The following is a 23,215-nucleotide window of genomic DNA, read 5'->3' as shown; positions in this document are numbered from 1 at the left end:
TTAACGTTGAAAACCATTAGATAAACATCTGAATAATTGAAAATTACAAGGAAATCAGAATATTGCACTTTGTACCTACAAACATGCTTATCAGTCTCGTGCCAGTGTTTGGCGAGCTAACATTTCCTAAGGATGCCTCGTGTAGAGGCGAAACACGTGTCGAATTGTTTAAAGACAAATATTGGCGGAATTAACACAAGAAAACTCCGTTGACACCGGTGGTAACGCGTTTATTCCGGCACTCTTATTCCAAAGGCGTAGTCTCTGACTCATGGAAGTCAGCCCTTTTCCATCCGATCCAAAAAAAAAGAAGACAGTTGGGATCCGGCGAATTACAACCCTATTGCTATTATCTCCCTGCTCTCCAAAATCATGGAGAGCATAATTAGCCGCCAGCTCTCGGTATACCTAGAGGGTCACCAGTTGATCAACGACCGACAGTACGGCTTTCACCATGGTCGGTGTCAGGTGATCTTCTGGTATACTTAACACATTGATGGGCGGCGTCTATTGAAAGCAAGGGGGAACGCCTGGCAGTTAGCCTGGATATAGCAAAGGCCTTTGATCGTATATGGCACAAGGCGCTCCTCTCAAAACTTCCATCGTTTGGGCTTCCCGAGAGCTTATACAAGTGGACCTCCAGCTTCCTCACTGGGCGCAGCATACAGGTCGTTGTCGACGGTTATTGCTTGAATCCCAAGCCCGTGAACGCTGGAGTGCCACAAGGCTGTGTGCTATCTCCCACGCTGTTTCACGCATATCAATGATATTTTGGACACCTCCAACATTCATTGCTATGCAGACGACAGCACTGGTGATGCCGTATACACAGGCCATGCAGGTCTCTCTCGGGAAATCGTCGACCGGTGCCGGGAGTAACTTGTGTCTTCTATCGAGTCCTCTCTCGAGAAGGTCGCGGAATGGGGTAAGTTGAACCTTGTCCAATTTAACCCCCAGAAGACTCAAGTTTGCGCGTTTACCACTAAAAAAACAAGAAAAGAGAGTTGTATCTCAGGCTACGCAACCTGGTTTCAGTGGCTATAATCAAATCGGTCGCCCCACGGCACCGTTTGTATTACATTATAAAGCCCCTCAGGCGTACAGATCGTATGGTCCTATGCAGCCCTATGCTTTTAATTATAACTTTCCAGCCTATGCTGGAAACCAGCGATTTTGTCGACCTCTATATGAAGCACAATCATTTACCGCGGGCTCACAAGCCCCGGTCATTCCAAGTAAACCATTTAATCAACAAGGCTCATCCAACCAACGTAATAGTTTCAAAAGGAGATGTCCTTTTGACAAAGAACAGCATTTTCGGGGAGGCAGATTAGGGCTGTTACGGGGAAATATGGACAAAGTTAGATGCGCCGACTTCGCTGTTGCACATAATATCAGGTTAAAAAATTCCTTTCCAAGCGCGACCTCCGCTTGTCTTACCGCACCTCACCAGCCGTCGGTATCAGACTTCGTCATCTTGCGGGATGGATCTAACTATAAACAATCTATTAACGGAGAATATTTTAGAGTTTGCCACCGAAACACCCAGTTTTGTATCTACCCTCTTTTTAACACCGAAAAGATATGACACTGAGTCTTCTAGAGGCTGAACCAGTAATTTGTAAAAGTGACAAAGTTCAGACATATCTCGGTTCAACGCATTCCAGACTTTTTACAGCCGAACGATCTACTATCACGTGCCAATAGCACCGTCTCATCGGTGTTTTCTAAGATTGATTTACAGAGGTTATCTCTTACTCTTTGATGACCTCTTTGCCATTTGGTCTAGCAACTGCTGTCAAGGCATCCCTGTCAAATCGGACTGCACAAATACTGAGGGAACAAGGGATTGAAATTGTATTATTCTTGGACGATTATTTAGTTGCGTGTCAGGACTGGTCAAAGTTAGTGGAGCAGACCCAGGTTATTCTCTAGACTCTCAGAGAGTTAGGATGGATCGTGAACACATCCAAGTCAATCCTAGTCCCCCAAAAGTCTTTGGAGTATCTAGGTCTGGTATGGGATACGTGGGACAACAAGAAAAGCTTCCCCAGGAAGAAAATTATAGGCATACGAACCTCTATAGCAAAATTTCTGACACAACAAAAAGCGACACTTCCAGAAATTCAAGGTTTGTTCGGTACCTTGAACTTTGCCCGTTTAACTGTTCCACAGGGTTGATTATACTTCCGTTATCTCTTGGGACATTGCAACTCTGCTTCGAAATAATGTCGAGAGGAAAATTCCACTACCAGTACAGGTATTGAAAGAACTCAAGTAGTGGAGGCTGAGCTGCAACAAGTCGTCTCGACTTCACCTTCCACCTCTGACTCACTTCTTAACAACAGACGCAACCGATGCCGGATGGGGAGCAGAACTGAACGGTGTTCAAGTGAGAAGCGATTGCTCGAAAAATAGAATACCCTATTCATTCGAATCAAAAATAAATGTTGAGCATACTGAAATGTCTTTACCAATTCGGTCACCTACTACGCCATTCAACGTTACTGCTTCAGTGCGACAACAAGTCAGTTGCGGCATATCTCAGAATAGAAAGAGGAAGTCGATGGGTACCACTAATGACCCTGACGTACAAAATTTTCATAATTCTACACCGTTACCACATTCATTTAGTTGCACATTATATTCCCGGGAACTCAATGGTGTAGCCGATCGCCTGTCTCCAAAGTCGATACTTCCCGAGTGGCATCTTCTTCCTGCGTTGACAGAGGTAATTTTCTTTTTTCGAAAATGGGGTGTTCCAGAGGTGGATTTCTTTGCGTCCACTCGTGCATGCCGTCCTCAAATATGTCACTCTAGACCAAACAGATCGTGCAAATATTTTATTAATTTCTTAACCATTTTAACCTAATAATTAACTCTCACATTTTTATTCAGTCTTTCTTCAACACACGTCTAATACATTTTTCGTCATTTATCGTGCTTGGTGATGATTAAGAGCTGGTTTTTTTGGAATGGAACCTGATAGACTCGGTTCAGTCATTATTAAAATAAAAAAATAACATGGGATAGCAACTTTAGTATTAATGCAATAACATGGGATCGCAACTTTAGTATTAATGCAATAACATGGGATCGCAACTTTAGTATAAGCACTACACTGTAGGCGTGCGAGGTGAGGCGTGCGGACAGCGGGGGGAGATGCTCCCGCTCTTTACCACAGGCCCCAACTGCATTCAACTCACGCGCTAACTGTACCTACTAGTGTATGTAGTTTTTGACATCGGTCATATAATGTCTCTGTCATGCACTTCCATAGGCTTAGAATTTAGATCCATTGTCATCAGTTATGTGGTGTGGTCGTGAGCATCGAGAACTTGCCTAGTTTGGCAAAAAAATTAAGAGAGGTTTTATTTTTATTTTGGAATAGGAGGACAAACGAGCGTACGGGTCACCTGGTGTTAAGTGATCACCGCCGCCCACATTCTCTTGCAACACCAGAGGAATCACAAGAGCGTTGCCGGCCTTTAGAGCTTTTATTTTATTGCGTAAAAAATCAGGTAACATCTAAATTCGAGAATCGAATCTTTAACAACTAACAACTGTAAATTAAAATGAAACGAAAGTACAAATTAATATCTTTATTTTTCGAAAAAAAAAGTAACAATAACTTACTTTGCATATAGACAAAATAATACACGATGAATGTGGCTATGGCTACCGTAGCGTACACAACAAAATACTGCTGAAATCTCAAAATATATTACTCAAATGCACTCATCAATGTACAAAATACTAAATAACTGTTTGAGCTTCGTACGTTATTAACTATTAATAAAATACCGAGAATAAATTACTAAAATGCCGGTAGGTTAAACTAATTATTTCCTCAGTCGCTCGTAGACGTGGAACGCGGCGGACTTGTCTCGCAATAGGAGATTCCTTTGTCAAACTAAATGTATGCATTCCATATACACTTAAATACAAATCAATACTTCGTATGTAACGCTAACAATGAAATATATAAAAATTTATTTGACGTTAAACAACATAGAGATAACTTGACATTCGTTTGTACATATTAACGACGGTTTAAGCGTTGGGGTCAATGGCAGGAAGAGAGAGACGGTGAGTGTGAAAATAGTGCAGATATATTTATTTACATTACAGAAAGAGCATAATTGACTTGTGAATACCTATTTACTTTGATTGTTAGTACTAATATTAACTTAGGGTTAAGTTTTCGAAAACACCAACTCAGTGCAAATCGAATATATAAAGAAATCGCTTGATATTTTGGAAGAAACAAAAGTAAAGTCTTTTCACTACCTTTCGCTTATAAAATATGAAAACTTCTACAAACGAATGGGAAACAAAAAAACGATTTTTAGGGGTACAATTATTGTACACAGACAACGCTCCTAGATCAGATATAAAAATCGAATAGGCCATTACATTCGGAAATTTCGTCTTTGGTTAACCTACAGATTAAAGTATAAAACCATTAATTAAATAATTATTAAAATTAAGTAAAAGAAATAAAACTTGCGTCAACATCAATTTTACTTTACAATGGGGTGAAAATGAACCGGGCTACACTCAGACAGAACATTCTTAACATTGTCTACAACACATTCAAAATATATCGAATACTGGACAGAGTGAAACACGTCGTGTTCACATAATACACAATCGAATACTAAATTATTCACCAAGTTGCCTTATACAGCGCGGTGCTACAGTGGCACTCACCTGTATAAATACCACTGGACTGGCTGTTCCTATATGTTTGACAGTTCCTATTTTTTGTCCCACTGGCGAGCGTCCAGAGAACTAATTTTGACATATAATACAAATGGCTGCGAAGGAACGTACAATACTCTGAAATGAAATTTCGTTCGTTTTCCGTGTTATTTATATTTCAAGAATTAACGTAATAAAGTACACATTTTTTTTATAAATATTTTCCCACCATCTATCGGTGTTTGCTGAGGTTGCCATCACTAGTTTTAGTACCGCAGACTCTCGCTACATGGCCAACAGCGCCAAAATGGCGAATATCAAACAGGCACAAAAGTACCTTGACAGACGCCAGTCCAGTGGTATATAGCAGAGGTCAGTGTACAGTGGACACATTAAATGAACACACGTTTAGAGCTACTTTTAACCGTTATCATAAATTGAAACATAAAAATACATAATTCATCTAAATAAATCAATTTTTAAAATATATTTCTGTCCCATGTTTCAAAAAAGATTTTTAAAAATTTATAAAAGTACCTACTGCAAGATGGTAAGTCATTGTTCGTAGTTATTATTTTTTTTTCTTTGGTTTCCTTGTTTGTTATGTAAGTACCTAATTTGCTTGCGGCTATTTTTTTATAAAATTTTTCAAAATTATTTTTAGCTATATGAATGTATATTATATCTATGCATGTTGAGTTAGCCTATAAGTGGAGAGCACAACATAGAAAAGAATTTTTAAATGTGTCCATAGATTAAGATATTTGTATGCATGTTGGCTTCCTAAGTAATCTAGTAGCCGCGCGCTAGCGTAGTCTGACACCTACTTTTCGCCTATGTGAGTAGCGCCCACTATTTTTGTTTTTTAATTTAAACTATGCACTTTCATTTTTAGATTTATTTTTTTATGCTTACGGTTAAGTTGTTCTATCCGTGTGTCCATTGTATCATCACTGTATTTGATAAGTGTTTGAAATATCGGTAAACTTATACCAAACATCGCGTATTGGTATAATTGGTTCTTCCTAATTGCATTAGCAAAAAACAACCGCCCATTTGTATATCTATTGCTATTCACTTACCCCGATTGCTATTCACCCTTTTGCAAAGTGCTATAAATTAAGTAGACAGATACACATTACACTGTACAATAAACACTATACTACTGGTCAGTAGAACCGACTCGTATGTACAAATATACACTCCTAAGAAATTTTGACTATTTAAAACTTTGCATTTAAACTATGGAATATTTATAGAGATAAAAATAAGGGTTTCTAAGTGGCGATGTTGCCTAACAGGGGAACACTTAAGGCCTTTTATTATCCTATCTAAAAACACCTTAGGGATGTTAAAGCAGTCTCAAGTAAGCACCGCAAATTCAATTCCTAAAAAGTCTTTTATTAACATTGACTAATAATACGTACTTATCAGAGGAGTGCAGGACTGTATGAAACTACCTAGATATTTCAATAGAACAAGATTTGGTTGCTTCACTATCAAACGTCGGGACACAAAGTTTTTTTTTAATTTATTGCATGAAATAGATGCTAGTCCTTCAGTCTAAGAACACCAAATGTCTGATAGTGCGCACTGTTATTATAAAGTTAATACTAATTTTGGTTAAAGTTTAGTACCGTGCTATATGAATCTCTAGAATCTGAGTATGTCAGGATGTTAAGTATTATCAATATCTCATCTATAATTTTTATCTTGCCAGAGGGTAAACGTAAAAAAAAAACAGAAACCAAACTAATAAAACGATTGGTCAAATGTGCATCATTATTATTTTACTGCTTTATGGCGATAAAATAAATTTTAAAAACACACTTCCACATGAGAATATGTTTATAACATCCCCCGGCGCCATGTCAAATGTCAGACCAACAAAATGGCGCGTTCAATTCTAAGTTAACCTAACCAAAGATAATGAGGAATTTTGAGTTGTTACCAGGAAGACCAAGGAGAGATGCGTTTAGAAGCTGAGATAACCTTTGTGTCTTCTAATAATAATAAATATGGATGTTATTTAAGCACCTTCCATTTTGCGTACTTAAGGAAAAAAAAAATAATGATGAGTTAGTAATAATACTTATTAACTTTCTGGCACATTCTTAATTCGAATTCATAGAATCTACTTGAATACACGACAGTAAACTTTAAAGAAATCCAACCATGAAGAAACACCACTCAAAAAACATTAATATGTGCCTATATAGCAATACTCCAACTAGACACCCGCGCAAAACATTTAAAATCCGTTACCTAAAATTTATGGTGCATTACACCCCGCAATTAAGTAGCCTTAACTGGTTGACATTAATTTTGGCACTTATAAATCCTGGATCTGACAACATCGGCTGAACGTATAAGACTTTTGCCCAACCATAGACCATATTGAACACTTGTTATTTGTTTTAATTCAACAGCTGTGGCGCCAATGATGACATCGTAATTTTCACCTTTACATTTTGACATACAGCGACAAAATTGACAATGACATACGTCATTATTAAAATTTCTAGGATAACAGTAGGTATCCTCTATATGCTAAACACAACTTTTGGCGACAAATTTAACTTCACACTTCACCTTTGACATGACGAATTAGAAACAAATTTTCTTTAGCAATTGCTGTACATATCGTCATTGTACCTCCAATAGGCTTTATCTAGTTAGATCGAGACCTATTGGTCATTTCAGAAACTGCTGTACTCACTAGGTACTACGCTTTGAGCGTATTAGCGCTATCCGTCATAATCTTTACAAGCTGAATACATTCGGGTGCATAAGTCACAGTGACATCTGTCATATATCTTCAATGTACACTTGGCGGCATTTCTGACACTGGCATGTGTCACTCGTAATGACTTGACGTTAAGCTGGTCCTAGAGGAATGAAGCGTAGAGCTGTGTTGTGGCATCGTCGAAGGTGGCGGTGGCAGGCGGGCATTGGCCGACAGACGTTCCTGCTCTTCTAGTTGAGCGTTAAACTCGTCGTCAAGGGCCTGTACAGACGAGTCTTTTTATAATCAAACTAATTATAATAATAATTAACTAGAGCGTACCGGTTTATCGATAAATTACTTTACCTACATACTATACGACGACTCGGTCGTACTAAAAATATTGATGACGATTTTGCGTTTTAAATATTTTTGATACATTGTTTTAAAACTATATTGAATTTTTCAAAGCGATCACTTAATTATTGTAAATAGCACAGGTTACTCGTTGATAGTTTTAGCCTAGCCTAGATAACTGAATATTTTTTTTATTTCTTTAAACATATCAAACAGGCACGTAGTATTCAATTGGATCTCCTACTATTTATTATAAGTAATTCACGATACCTATATATGATTTGTGCAATTCACTGCATAATTTATCGATAAAATAACACCACCGGTATGTCTCCAAGCCAATTTCAAAATGTCAAACATTCCATGCTCGCGGCGCAAGTTAAGAGCGCTGGCACAATACAAGTAATAGCACAGTACCGTAACTCAGCGGTCTCCTTGAAATTTGTACCTACTTGGTTGGTACGAATAAGCAATTTTGGGAAAACAAGAATATTGAGTCGACACGTCGCACACCGCCGAGACTGGTCGCTGTCAGAGTTAAATTAGATGCACCGCGCCGACCATCTTTTTGTATGTACCAACCCTAGCGCTCCGCCGAGACATAGGCATAAATTTCAATGAGACTGCCGACCTACGCTACTATTATATTACTGTATTGTGTTACGGACAACTAATTATGTTAAATATAGCAACAGCCATAAAAATTACAACTTTTACGTGATGGCATGTATAATAAATACTAATAGTGGGTCAACTCAAATTCTTCCGCTAAATAACTACAAGATTGTCTAGACTACTAGAAATCGTTAAGAAATATGCAAGGGTTGTCATAAAAACTTTCAATGAAATGTTGAAATCGTATACAATCATAAATAAAAAATTACTTTTGATGATAAATTTCTATAATTAACAAAATAGAGTTGTGGCAAGAAAATTAATTGTCAAAAATATGAACGTTATTCTGCTGTCCGCATACGACCTCCCGCTGCGCTAGCTGAGTTGAATATTTTTTTCTATCAGGAAAATAACTTAAGTGATATATTTGCGTTATTTTTTATTTTCTAAAATAATTGAGTTATTTCGTAGAATGACGTAGTTTTATAATTTTTTTTTCTTATCTTTGTAGGCGAGTAGATAAAAGTAATTTTTCATAGTTTTTCCTAAAACTATGGTCAAAATTTCACTCTGACGTAGTTTTTGTGGAAAATTGCATTAAATATCGAAGCATTACCATTAATTATTCTGAAGTGAATTATTGTAAATCCCTTCTAGTTCCATCCCATCCATAAAGTGCAGTTTTGATAATATTCTATTGAGAATCACGGAACAAAATTGACCGAAATCGAAGGCCTCTTAAGACGATTACCGATACGCAAGTAAGCGAACCGGTAAATCGTTGGTAGGAGGGGGACGCTCTCCTTCATAGCGCACCTTATCATTGCTCTGTCGAGTTGACTCACTAGTTGCTACTTACAAATTTCAATTAAATATAAAAATTACATACCATGCAAGATCCTGTCCATGCGTAGCAGACACCAATTACATGCAATAACTTATTTACACCTTCATGCTAGGGTTTAAGGTTTAATATGCATATTTTATATTAGATGGTTAGCTCATAGAAAGGTTAGCTCTTATTTAAAAAGATGTATCATAAATACAATTTGGAGGCAGGTCTTTGTCGAACAGTGGACGTCTTCCGGGTGATATGATGATCTTAAATGCTGTTTGTATTAATTACGTCAAATTAATATCATTTTTATTGTGTTATTACATTTCAATTAATATCAGAGAATTTGTAATAACACAATAAAATACTGCAATTTATATATTGAACCGATAAAATTTTAACTAAATAAAAAAAATATTTTTAATATACATTAGTACTATTAAAAGTATAAAAGATCTTATTGAAGGCCCTTTTTCTCGAACATTAACTTGAATTGTTAAGTTTAAAAAGCAATACGGCGCCCCTAGCGGTCGCTACATTACTTTAAACTTGCAATTTAATAAAACCGAATATTTAAATAAATATGCTGTACCGATGTTGATGTTTTCGCAACTTATAAGTAATAAAATATAATTACTGGGTCGTAATATTTCCTTAGGATGTAAACTTTATTATTTATTAATTAACCTTCGACGTACTTAAATAACTAACGCACATTCATAGGGAAACGTTCCAATATATTTTATTTTCAAAGTACCCTCTAAATGTAAACTTATTTGAACCACCACCAAGCGTTAAAATAAAGCGAGATAGTTACAAACATAACATCTTTATTTACATCTATTACAGTAGTTAATATATTTCAAATACACGATAAGCTCATTTGGTCCATAACAAAAAAAGCATAAGGCGACGCTACGAGAGATACGCCGGTCTCTTTCGCACACAGCGCCGTCTCTTTCACGCAGACGTTAACGCATTATTAATCGTTAACAAATTGTTAGAGTAAGCTTCTTTCTAATCTACAATTCGGAAATACTGACAAAAAATTTGTATCCCGTATAAATTTTCTAATTACAAGTAAAATCAAAATACAAGGCACGATTTCAAAACTTATTTATAAACATTTTTTAAATTACACAATATTAAAACTCAACAATAATTTAAGATATTTTTTTAATACACCTTATAACTAATTTAATGACATTATAATATGCAGCCGCTTAACACGTCATAAATTTATCTTATGTCGGTAGGTTCTAAATAAACCGGACGGTAAAAAACACGGACTTTTTCGAATAACCGAATAGGTTGTGGCATGCTATATTATTCTAATTATAATAAATATATCTTTAGCTTTAGTTACATTATATCGAAAGTACATATAAACATAAGATATATATTATCATCGATGGAATGCGCGCTCGCGTCTCCCGCATCGTATTCTGTTCCGCGTACATCCTTAGTACAGTCGCCAACACAAGTCCTAACGCACGTTTAAGTCTCATTTATTTTATGATTGCTGAGCGGTTTCGTTTTTGTTATATTTTTTAGTTTAACAAAGGGTAAATATTTTTGTATACCTCCTACTATTTATGAGGACAAACGGGTAATAGGGATGGGATATGGCGAGGCAACCGCCGTGGACATCCGCAAAACCCAGAGCTAAGGTATGCGAAGGCTAAGGAAGGCATCCTTTACTCTAATTATAACTTTAACAAGCAATACCGTAAACATGCGTGCGGTATCGAGTTTAAAGTACCCCCCGGCCCAAGTGCGTCGACCGCGCCGCTGTGTGTCATTATAAAAAGGTTCCATAAATTGGGAGTGCGAGGCAAGAAGTTCAAGAAGTCAACATAATTCGAGTTAAATTTTGCATTTGGACGTAATATTTAGTATTTTAAATAGTTTCTAAGTTTTTCTCAAGTTAAAGAAAGAAATAATAAATAAATGAAAAAAAAATAAAATCTTGCAGTTAATTCATGCATTAAGTTGTGTCGGTGACTGTACCACGGCTATACCACAGGTCCACTTAATTTACATACATACAATATTCTTCATAAAGAAGTATGATTTACTCGTCTGATAGCGTTTACCACTCCCCAGAATGAATAAGCGATGAACAGCCCGTTTTAGCGAGGCTCTACTTATATAATGGAATGAAAATTTTAATTTTTTGGCACTACTTTACACACTACAAAAATACAAAGAAATTAAGTACTATCTTAGAACGTAATGCCCAAAAACCGCTGGCATGTACATCTGTCCATTCCAAGCTCTATATGTTTATCTTCTTAAATCTATATCTTTTAGATTATCATATCAAACAGGAAAAGCACCGAATGAAGCTCGTTTTCCAGTTTAGACGCAATATAAGTGTATCAAATTTGGTTAGGAAGTCTGCCCAACTAGCGACGATATTTTCTAATCGAACTTTGACACAACTTAGGAAGCCAAGTACATATTTTTATATGTCAAATACAAACAAACCTTATATAAATTGTGACAAAATCTTGTTTTACAAAAACTTTTAACTAGTGTTCGTGTTTTCCGTAATTTAGGCTGCGATCAAATATTATGTACTATTTATAATATATAATCGATAAGTTAAAGGCAAAACGGCAAGAAGAATAAGTGATACAAATAAAGATTGCGCGCGAGTTGAATGCAGTCCGCACGCCTCGCTTCGTGTAGGTACAGTGTTAATACTAAAGTTACAATCCTGGGTAAATTTTGATTTTAAGATGACTGATCCCAGTCCATCAGTTTCAATCAAAAAAAAGACCTTTCGATTTATCGCCAAGCACGGGAAATGGCGAAAAATGTTTTAGACATGTGTGTTCAAGGAAGGCAGAACAAAAAAATATACTTAGATTTAATAAACTTAGACTTAAAGCATTGTTTTAAATTTATCCACACACTCCTGAATAAAGTCATCAATCGGAAGTAGTTCCTGAAAAACGTTCCAAATAAAATTAAATGCGCATTTAAAGTTTAATAAATATTAGTGTATTCCATACATGTCGGTTGGGCTACTTAGCCATGATGTCATTTAAGGAGTGACAGTAGGGCTGCCATTTTTTGTCGGTCCGTTAATATGAATCGCGTGACCAGTTTTGTGTTCTTAACTCAATTTCGACATGATTGTAGTTCGTCCAATTTTAATTAGGTCGCAGCAATTTCGCATTCCTATACTCTGCATTCAAGTCGCGCGGTGTCTGTAGACGTGTGCCCATATTTGATATATGGGCACATATCTACAGATATATATGTATGGTCGAGTTGACGTGCGGACGCTACTGTTCCTTTAAATATGGTAACAAATAGTAACAGTACTAATTCTATAATCTATAAATTTCTAATATCGCGATTATCGCTACATATTAATAACTTTATATCGTTAAACTGTAATTATGAATATTTAAGTTAGGATAGTATCGTATATTTTTTATAATAATTCGCAATGAATTTTTACAACGCATGTTCTCCCAGAGGAAAATTATTAAAGAATGAGTCTTAAATTATGGACATATCGAGATGCATGCAAGCACCTAACATATAATTCGACAATAATAGGTAATATGTCTACATATTTTTTATATTTTCCATTGCTAATAATAAAAAATATTCAGCGTTCAAATTTAACTCAAAGTATTTAAAAAAGCACGTCAGCCATTTTGACGCGCTTGCGACATGTGTACTGTGACGTCATAGTTTGGCAAACGGTTTCAATGAGGTTACGTAGTAAACTGGCATTTGTTGTCATCTGTTATGTAAAATTCGCTCAGACCAACGGTGTAAATTTTTAAATATTTTTTCCTCTTTAAAAAATTATTTCATGATCTAAAAATTTTCATAGAATAATATTGACGTAGGAATAACTCTATGGTAACAAAGATCATTAACAATAATTTTAAATAAACGCATTTTGGCTATTTGTTATATTCAGTTTTCGTGAAAAATCGAATAGTTTCCATCGGCACTTCGATACTTTCTAGCAGCATAGTGACGCCTGTTTGACTCAGCCAAAATGCTGTATGTCAGCACAATGATTTATGTTTATATTACTGTTGTAACCTTCATTATTTATACATTTTATGTCTCATTAATAAACGCAATGAAAAGTTACTCCAAGTTTAAATTTACCTCTCCCTGTCATGCAATTCCGCAGTGACAAACGTAAAATAAAGATGAACGGTGTTGTTACAAAAAGTAATTTAAACATGGCTTAGCTACGTGTTTAAGCGACGTCTAAAGATTGATGCTAAAAAACAGAAAGACACGGATTTGTGATGGAACTTTTGTTAAGCAAGTGTTCAACGTGTGTTTAACTTGTTTGTTATAACACCGTAAAAGTTTTACAAATAAATTTGGTATAAATCTATACCCGATAATAATCCACGAATGTAAAATATTGACTATATCGCTGACACCAAAGTCAATACAATGATAATTCTAAAGTTTTCCGAATGCCAAGCAGCCAGTCGGAATTGATTATTATCAATACCGACTATTGATGTACTGAAAACGCCAACTAATGATGAGGTCAGCGGCTAAACGTTACGCTCGATGCACTGGCATTTTAAACGACGTCACAGTAAGTACAAAAAAAAGGGCAAGATTGGTTTTCATACAGACGGAGGGATTTGCGTTATCTACTTGGATCTATGTCTGTGGTCCGAATAAACCAATCATAAGCAAAATGTCTATTTGTAAACATTTGCCCATTTACGGTTTGTTCTATATACCAAGTTTATTTGTAGGGCCGAATAAATTTTACATTTGGAATAACTTTATTTGGCGTTTATTAATAAGACGGTTTTGGTTTAATCATTAATTATACCAAAAACCGTCACGAGCCAGTATATGGCACTATAGTAAATAAAGTGCGTTTTAGCCTACTTCATATTATTAGTAAAAAAAAAAACACCTCTATACTACTATGTATACTAATTTCGGAAGCCACGTGAAAGGCATTTAAATTGAGCAATGTAATTATGTATCTAAATACTACATTTCGAGGTTGCTAAATATTGTAGTATTTGGAAGAAATTTATACAAACATCAAAAAGAAAACAATTTTGAAACTTCGCATTTAACGGAATATGGAGGAACGGGAGTATTCCGCCCGCCTAATTAATTTGATGTTCGTTTGAAAACATTCGTGACTATGCGCAGTCCAGACCAACTAGGAACTATATGTTTATTTTAGCAGTTGTTTTGCTATCGCTATTTTCATAATTTAAGTGCCACCTATGTATTAACTCGTCACGATTTCGCCGAGTAGACGTCAGGTAAGAACAGGTTTTACAAGTTTTTTTTTTATTATGAACAGAACAACGTCTGTCCGGTCAGCTAGTATTAAATTATATATTATAAATAAACGAGTTCATTGACTAAGCAACCGAGTCTGGAGGTGTTTTCCCTTTAGCAGCTTTCAGGTTTAAAGTGGACAGTTGGCTGATGGGAACGTTGGAATTATTGGAGTAACTGTTAGAACCACGCACTGGTCCCCATCTACTCAGGTATTTGGTCTCATCATCGCTGCCCACAGAGCTTGCATCATCATTCTTGTAGGCCATATCGTGTCCGCCTTCCAGCGACGGCATATCAATCACAACTGCCTCCATCGAGACGTCTTGTTTCAGACTCTGCTGCGAGATGCTCCGTTTCATTCCATCTGTGTTCACTTGTCTAAACAGTTGCTCGCTCAGGCTTTGCCGATTTATTTTCTTCACTAGCTTTGATCGCTCCAGCTTGCGTGGTTCCTCCTCGATCTTCGTCACCTGTCTCTCTATCGGAATGTCGTCATACGCCATTATGGGCTGTCGTTTCAAGTCTTCGTTATTGAATACGGAAAAGCCAGATATCTTTTCAGAGACAAGTTTAAGATTCGAAGTGGATCCGAACTTTTGGGCTTTGGCTAACTTGCCTCTCCTTGCCGTGTTGTTCGCGCTCGAAGCAGCCGATTTAGTCTGTCTAGAGGGACTTGAAAGTCGTCTTTCCATGTCAGGTGTGGGAGATAACGCCAAGCTAAGACTTGTCCGGGATCGAGACAAAGAGCCAATAAAGGAGTTTCGTTGGTGGTAGGACGATAGGACGTGCTGGAGCACGTTTTGTGGCCAAGGCACATCGAGGAAGACGCTGCGGTCCGGTATCGGAATGCCGAACTTTTTCTCGTGATCGTCGAGGTCCTTTGCGAATGATTCGATCCGTTTCTGGGGCGGAAAAGTTGGTTTTAGTGCGCAGTTTCGTTGTTGGACGCCACAAACATATAACTCGCACACTGCGCGTGTAAATACGTTGAAATTTAATGACAAAGACGACCCAATTTATGAGACGGAAAAATATCTTTTATAGATATTTATTTATTAAGATTATAGTTCAAACAAGTAACGAAGGTGGGATTGGATTGTGACGCCTACAACTACCTAAATAATTTTTTTCTCTTTTGGCATAATATCTACTAAGAGCAAAGAAGCTCAAGTTGGTAAACGTTTAAAATGATTTACATTCAAAGTAAAACTTGTTTTAACCAACGAGTACCGTATTACTAATAGTTCTGGCTGTCCGTCAGTCTGGTATAACGGCGCATGATAATATCCAAGATAACAAATTTGATGTTATTGTTACTGGGTTCTCTATTCCTTTATTTAACAACGTTTATCGTGTTATATCCTTTACGATTGTACTGATCCCGACGTTTTATATCCCTGCTACTTAGTCTGATAGAGACGGTATCTAGACGTGCTACCTTTGCTAACTGACACCTCAGCTTTGGGGATCTTCAAGGAGCATATACGCACTTCTTTTGGGTGCTCGGGAAGATTCTCGTATTCTTAGCGGATTCATGAAATTTTTCTGCACCCTAGTTTGGTTCTAATAAATCTTTCGGTACTTCTCTAAGACTACATTAGTTATTTACTCGCAAATCAATGTACATATTTTAGTGCAATAAATGGAAAAAAAATTATGCTAAATTGTCTATCAGAATGTATACCCCAAACGGACATGTGATTTCTCATTAAATTTCAACGTACCGCACACGACTGAACGTCACAAATGTTACATAATCTGCTGGAGAGTGTGTACGCGTTGTAACTGATCGTGTCTGTTGTAACTCTATCGTAAAACTATAACTACCCTCAATTCACTTGCTCCTACTCATTCTGTCAGTATAAACATGCATACAAGCAAATTTTCATATTAACTGGTTTACCAATCAATAAGAGTCAATTTAAAAAAGTTACACAATAATATAAACTGTGCATATTTTATAGTGTTGAATTTAAAATTGTGTGTACAAAAGCATTTTGTTTCTAAAATAAAAGCTACTTTGATAAGATAGTTCACACACGTCGGTCCACAATAATCCTTATAACCATTCAGGTAAATGTACCTTATACGGAAGAAGATAAATGCAATTAGATATGACCAAAAATATTTCTTACTCTTTATTTATATGGAACAGAACTTCAGAAGGTAAAGTGATTACGCATACGGGTCACCGCGACTCATAATCTCTTGTGAGAACACCAGAGGAATCACAGGAGTGTTGCCGACCTTATAAAGCATCCAATAAACGTTCATGTGAATTGGAAAACAGATAACACATTGGTAGGTGGCGGGCGAAGGTCGAACGCTAAAAATAACCTAACTCAGCGAAATTCATTCAAAATTAGTCAAATTAGTTACTCTACTGAAATGAAACATGTATCGAATGTATATTAAACTTACGATTTGATAAACCAGTTGATATTAAAATTGGTTATAGTCGGAAACCACCACCACAAAGCGCCATGCATTCATGCTATACACATTACATTTACACATCGTCGTAGTGTTATCTGCATTTCATTAACACTGAACATGCGTGTACACATACAATACAGAATAATTGTTTTTAATTTTGTGAATGATTATGTAAAATAAGATTGCAGTGTCATAATAATACACGTATAAAATTATTCCATTATTATAATTTTGTGTGAAGATTGCAGTGTTATGGACACGTGTAAAATGATTCAATTTTTATAATTTTGTGTGAAGATTGCAGTCTTATGGACACGTGTAAAATGATTCAATTATTGTAATTTTGTGTGAAGATTGCAGTGTTATGGACACGTGTAAAATTATTCTATTTTTGTAATTTTGTGTGAAGATTGCAGTCTTATGGACACGTGTAAAATTATTCAATTATTGTAATTTTGTGTGAAGATTGCAGTCTTATGGACACGTGTAAAATTATTCTATTTTTGTAATTTTGTGTGAAGATTGCAGTCTTATGGACACGTGTAAAATGATTCAATTATAGTAATTTTGTGTGAAGATTGCAGTCTTATAGACACATGTAAAATGATTCCATTATTATAGACTTGTGTAATGATTGCAGTCTTATGAACATGTATGAAGTCATTGTAATTTTAGTTATGATGTTGTGTAAAGTTATCGATGTATTATGTCCACGGGCAAAATGTCTGTGTAGTGTCAGTGTGTGCGGCCTCACCTGACGCCGGTCGCTAAGCGTGGCACGGAACTCCTTCAGCTCGGCGGCATACCTCTCCTCAATGGTCTTCATCTTGTTACTCTCGTGATTCATGAGCGCCTTGCGCTTCTCGTTCTGGTACTGTTCCAGTTCACGGAGTAACGCCTGTTTACAACTCCATTAATATTAAAAACATTTCACTTTAATTGAGCCGGTTAGCCAAAGATCTATCTGGTTTTTTATTTAGTCATGAACCGCCAACAGAACTTATAAGTAACATATTAACATAAAGCAATATAGGCAGGTTGTAACTGCCACGGAAATAAAGACAAGTCGTACAAAAAGGTTAAAATGAAGTACCTAACTAAGGGAAAAGAAAGGAAGTTTAATATAAAAAAGGTATAGTTACAGATTATCAAATATTTCTTAAAAACGAAATATAATTAAGAAATTGTTTAGATATAAGTTACCCCCTAGTGGAAACAACATTTCAATTTTTTTTTTTTGAAAATAGGACTTTAAATCACTTATTACATACACACACACACACAAACTAACTCACAAACTTTTAATGCATGAGTGGAACTGGCGCAAAAAACTTGCGCGGTGTTTGCAAACCGATTCGACATGAAAATGTCAATCTCGAGACATGAGGTGTTAGCTACGGCGCCCTTCAGACCGAAAACAATAATGCTTACACATAACTGCTTTACGGCAGAAAAAGGCGCCCTTGTGGTACCCATAAGATTATGGGCCTTCTTACCACAGGACATCCTGTGGTAAGAAGGCCCCCACTGGTAAAAAGGTGGTCTCACTAAACCACATGTTTGGTGAGAGTACCCACCTCGCCCTGCGCCCTCAGCTCCTCCCTCGCCTTGGCGTGTTTGGTCGCGAGCCGCTGCTGCTCGGCCCGGTAGCGACGCTTCTCGTTCTCTTGAAACTGCGATAAGTTAACAATATTGGTTAGTCACTCTATTTAAACTTGCTAGGCTTCGTCATTTCGTTTAAATAGGGCGGGTCGATCCCCTCGATATGGCAAGGGGATCGAGGGCTAGTCCATCCGTTATGCTTGTGAACGAGCGCTGCTTGAGGTCGATACGAACTACTTAGCCACCTGCACACATCTGAACTAATCATGAACAACGCTAGTGTGACACGCAGCGAGATATGTTGGCGCGCTAAAACTCTTTGATGTACCGCCTCCCTCTCGCGGCCCGAATATTCGCGACGATAGCCGATAATGGCCGGCCCATGTGCGTGTACCGTGTCGTAGCACGAAGCTTCGTGACAATACACGTAGGTGCGCTTCCAGCATATATTTGATTTGGACTTTACAAAGGGCAACGAGATAACATAAAGAATGTAAGCAATTGGGCCGTTACTGAGTTACATTGCGATAGCGAGCGATTATCTCTGTCCCCATCACTCTTACGCAGAAATATCGAACGTTGGTCGTACCGCAGTTGTCAACATTTGGTCCGCCATGTTGTGCACAAGTTCATTCCTGTTTGGGTTGCGTTCTAAGTAAAACGTATTTTTTTTATGTTAATATTAATCCGCTACTTTTACTGTTTTCTTGTTGATATTTACTGTTATTGTAAGTAGTTGTGAATTTTAATTATGGAATCACTGTCTGGCAGCTCTAGACTACCGTTCAAGAAGCAATTTTTTTAAATATTCAAAGATAGTGATAAAATGTTCTGAAACCCTGAATCTTTGTGTACATTCTTTATCTCGTCTCGTTGGCCTTACTACAATACGTCCCAGGCCCGCCCACCTTCTTGAGCCGCTCCCGCTCGTCGTCGTGGCTGTGCGGCGCGGCGCCGATCCTCAGCGACTCTCTGAACATCATCTCTCGCGCCTTCTGCTCCGCGCGGATCCTCTTCGGCAGCGACCGTTTCTCCAGCGCCTGACATTTGGCCAGCTCCTCCTCTTTGCGCGTGTTCTTCCTGTAAACCCAATATTTGCTTTATACTTAATACACATTATCGGAAAATGTCTTCGTTTTTATCGGACAGACCGAAGTGTTATATAATTATGTGGACGGAACGACGATTTTATCTGAAAATCCATTACTAGCGTGTTTTTAATCATTTTTGTTTGAAAAGACTTTTCGTGTAAAATTTGCTTGGGAAATAAAGTAATTTGGGAGTCGAAGCTACCAGCGTAACAGCTAACAGGACGGATGCCTACGATGGCGACCAATTTTAAATTCGCGATCTTTTAAAATGGCCGTCAAACAGACTTCATAGAATTGATATTTGCAATTAATTCATTAAAATCATTATCATTTTTTCTCATAATTGTGGCAGTATTATAAACATAGTGATGAACATTGAGGCTACACACAGATTCTGTACAAATTAGAATGCATCGCTATTGAAACTACGATAAGAGTTCAAATAAGTACTGTATTATAAAGATACACTATATAATATTAAGTTTAATTGCTAGCTTAAGGCTGGGTTGCACCAACTAACTTTACCAATAACAAACATGTTGAAGTAACGTTTAACCAAACAATGCATTGCGCCATGTGAATTTTTTTAGATGATGTCATGAGTATAACTGTTAACCATAACCGTCCAAACTTCGCCGGTTAAAGCTATTGTTAATATTAAATAGCTACATAGCGACCTGTTTAACTTTAACTATGCCAAGGAATACGATGGTGCAACGCATTCTGCAGTCTATGTTAGAGTCAACTTTACTGATAGCATTAAATTTGACTTAAACTTTAACTCTTAGATAATTTATACATCTATAAATAGTTACTTGCTGTTAAAAAACCACTAAAAACAGACCAGGAATATTAGTTTAGTGTGCGCGACTAGGTACGTCTTACACTCGTGATTTGTATGACACTTTGTATTAGTGTGTAGTAAATTAAATAACTATGAGAAGATAAATTTCCCGGTAGTTCGAAAGGATCAATAATTATCCCGTTTAATATACAGTCCAATAATTTACTGTGAACTGGTATTGCGACCTCTCTTCTCGCATTATATTTGGATTCGAGAGTTGCCAGTTGTGCAGATTATGCGTATTAAAGTATCCGTCTTTTTTCGTCGCTCCATAGAATTTTTCCAAAGAATTGTGGATCTTCTTCTATATTAGCAAGCATTTGTCGAAAAAAAAACCTTTTTCATACTTTTTTTTACATGACCCACTCTCAAATTATGCCAAAATTATTTTGATATCAAATTTCATGTCAAAAACTCAAGTACTTATTTTGTTTTTGAAAAAAGTATCATACATACTTATATTACTTAATGTATTTCTAGTAGTATAAGACTATACTACCTGATAGACATCAGGAATAAGACGACACCAAAAAACGCCACAAATTTCCGTAAAACGTATGTTTTACTAAAATAAACATATTTTGGGTATCACTTGGAATTATTTTTTTTAGATATTTTTTTCTGAGAGCTGGAGAGCTGTCCCGTGCGGGGTTCAAGGATTATTCATTCTTCCGTAGTTAACATACCTAGATTTAACTCTTTGTTAGCATATATAACAAGCCCGTGTGGTTTTCTGATGCTTAGTATGTTATTTTGTAAACTTTAATGTAAATAAATAAATAAGAAATAAAAGAGTACACGCGACGCGGTGGACAGTTAATAGTTCACTCGCTAAGTGAGACGATCGCGAACGGTAACAAAAACACTGAAACAGTGATTATGTTCGTTTAAGCCGGAATAGCATTCTCTACGAATTGTCAAGCCACGCCCCTTCCCACTCACCTCTTGATCTGGTCCAGCTCCTTGTCGTGGCGCACCAGCATCTGGTGCCGCCGCAGCAGGAACTCGTCCTTGAGCTGCCGCTTGGCCAGCTGGTGCCGCTCGTGGATCTGCTTCTCCTCCAGCTCCCACAGCGCGGCGTCGCGGGTACGCAATATCTGTTAATCATATTAATTTCAGGTAACTAAACAATTAATTCAAGCAATCAATATACGATCATTCATATTTATACAGTTTATTATTTATTACTGTTTATTAAATATTTGATATATAAAACGTTTTTAACTTTAAATACGATTCATATATTAGATGCAACACCTTACAAAGAAATATGTTATATTACAGCCATTGTAAAATACTTTTCTATATTTTATTGAAAAAATGTAAATAAATTGAACATGTGGTAGATTCAGTAATTTAAAAGAAAAAAGAAATACTTATAAGGATGATTCAAAATAGCTTATTTTAAGCTTAATTGAATAAAGTTTAGTATAAAAGCATTAATCAAAATAAAGAAATAAGGAGGGCCTGTAGAGCATCATGAAGGAAGGTATGTGAGGACGTCATGAGTACGACTCAAGGTGCAAAACTTCATAAAATGCTCTCGGAAACACGCCCGATCAACTGGGACTTCTGAAAAGACCAGATGGGACCTTCACATCCGATGAGAAGGAAACCTTGGGACTTCTAGTCTCAATCCATTTCCCTGGAGCGCTTAATCTTGAGGTTGAGGAACTTAAGGCGAGTACACCATATGGAACTCGTAGGGAGGACTGGTGTATGTCCGCCAAAGTAATAAGACCGGCACAGGTGAAATGGGCGATTAAATCATTCCAACCAGGGAGGATGACATCCTTCTTGTTTTGCTTCAGAAAGGAATTGACATTCTCCTTCCAAATTTACTCAGGATCTACAGAGCGAGTTTTCCATGTGGACATATCCCAGAACAGTGAACTAAGGGCAAGTTACTGTTTATTCCCAAGGCTGGCAGAAAAGACTACTCAATTCCAAAGTCCTTCCGACCAATCAGCCTTACCTCATCCTTATTGTAAGGTATAGAGAAGGTGATAGACAGGTACATCAAAGATAAGGTTCTACCTAATAGCCCCATCCACCTTACTCAACATACCTACTGTAGAGGTAAATCTACTGAAACAGCGGGACAGACAGGGTTGAAAGGGCACTTGAGGACAAACAAATTGCGCTTTGCGCCTAAAACACCCATAAAGGCTTTAGCCGATAAAATGGCCGACTCTACCACGGTCAAATGGGTTGACTCGATGCTCTCGAGTAGGATTGTTAGATTGAGGCTACACTGAGTCTCTCTTGATGTAATGACCACAAAAGGATTTCCACAAGGAGGCGTCATTTCGCCTCTACTATGGACCCTTGTCATTGATGGGCTTCTCTAAGATGGATGAACTTCGTATCGACACTCAAGGTTATCCTGATGAACCTAGATATAGACCAACTGATGACCTATAATATCCAAATAGTGCCAAGACAATGAACTGGCGGTTAATGCTGACAAAACTGTCTTTTACAAGTACTTTTGCAATCTTCCTGGTAAAAGGCACCAGGAAGTTGGAAGGCCTCATATCCCCGCGACTCAATAATAAATCTATACCGATTTCCGACAAGGTAAAATATCTGGGACTTATTTTAGACCAGAAACTTACCTGGAATAGTAAAGTGAACGTGCAAAATTTGCCTTAAGTAGTCGTCTTGTCGGCCAAAAATGGGGCCTAAAG

At 37.0% G+C, this 23,215-nt stretch overlaps 2 protein-coding genes across 4 annotated transcripts in view; one reads left to right on the top strand and one right to left on the bottom strand.

Annotated features, from left to right (window-relative positions):
* The window catches only part of LOC126973288 (vesicle transport protein GOT1B), a 276,130-nt gene that overhangs the window by 153,338 nt on the left and 99,577 nt on the right, over nt 1–23,215 (top strand). The gene's annotated exons all lie outside the window — the stretch shown is intronic.
* The window catches only part of LOC126973220 (serine/threonine-protein kinase 10), a 73,107-nt gene continuing 53,479 nt past the window's right edge, over nt 3,588–23,215 (bottom strand). For 2 of the 3 annotated variants that reach the window (XM_050820407.1, XM_050820408.1), the window contains exons 23-27: nt 21,468–21,622; nt 19,499–19,670; nt 18,566–18,661; nt 17,743–17,886; nt 10,050–15,454 (exon numbers count right to left, since the gene is read on the bottom strand). In XM_050820407.1, the coding sequence (XP_050676364.1) occupies nt 14,633–15,454; nt 17,743–17,886; nt 18,566–18,661; nt 19,499–19,670; nt 21,468–21,622 (1,389 nt within the window). In that variant the 3' untranslated portion in view covers nt 10,050–14,632. Of the gene's footprint in view, nt 7,712–10,049; nt 15,455–17,742; nt 17,887–18,565; nt 18,662–19,498; nt 19,671–21,467; nt 21,623–23,215 lie in introns of those variants that run through there. The other variant, XM_050820409.1, reaches the window with a different exon arrangement.

This window comes from Leptidea sinapis, chromosome 29 (genome assembly GCF_905404315.1).
Source record: "Leptidea sinapis chromosome 29, ilLepSina1.1, whole genome shotgun sequence".
Classification (NCBI taxonomy): Eukaryota; Metazoa; Arthropoda; class Insecta; order Lepidoptera; family Pieridae; genus Leptidea; species Leptidea sinapis.
This window is presented reverse-complemented; position numbering and strand designations above follow the sequence as displayed.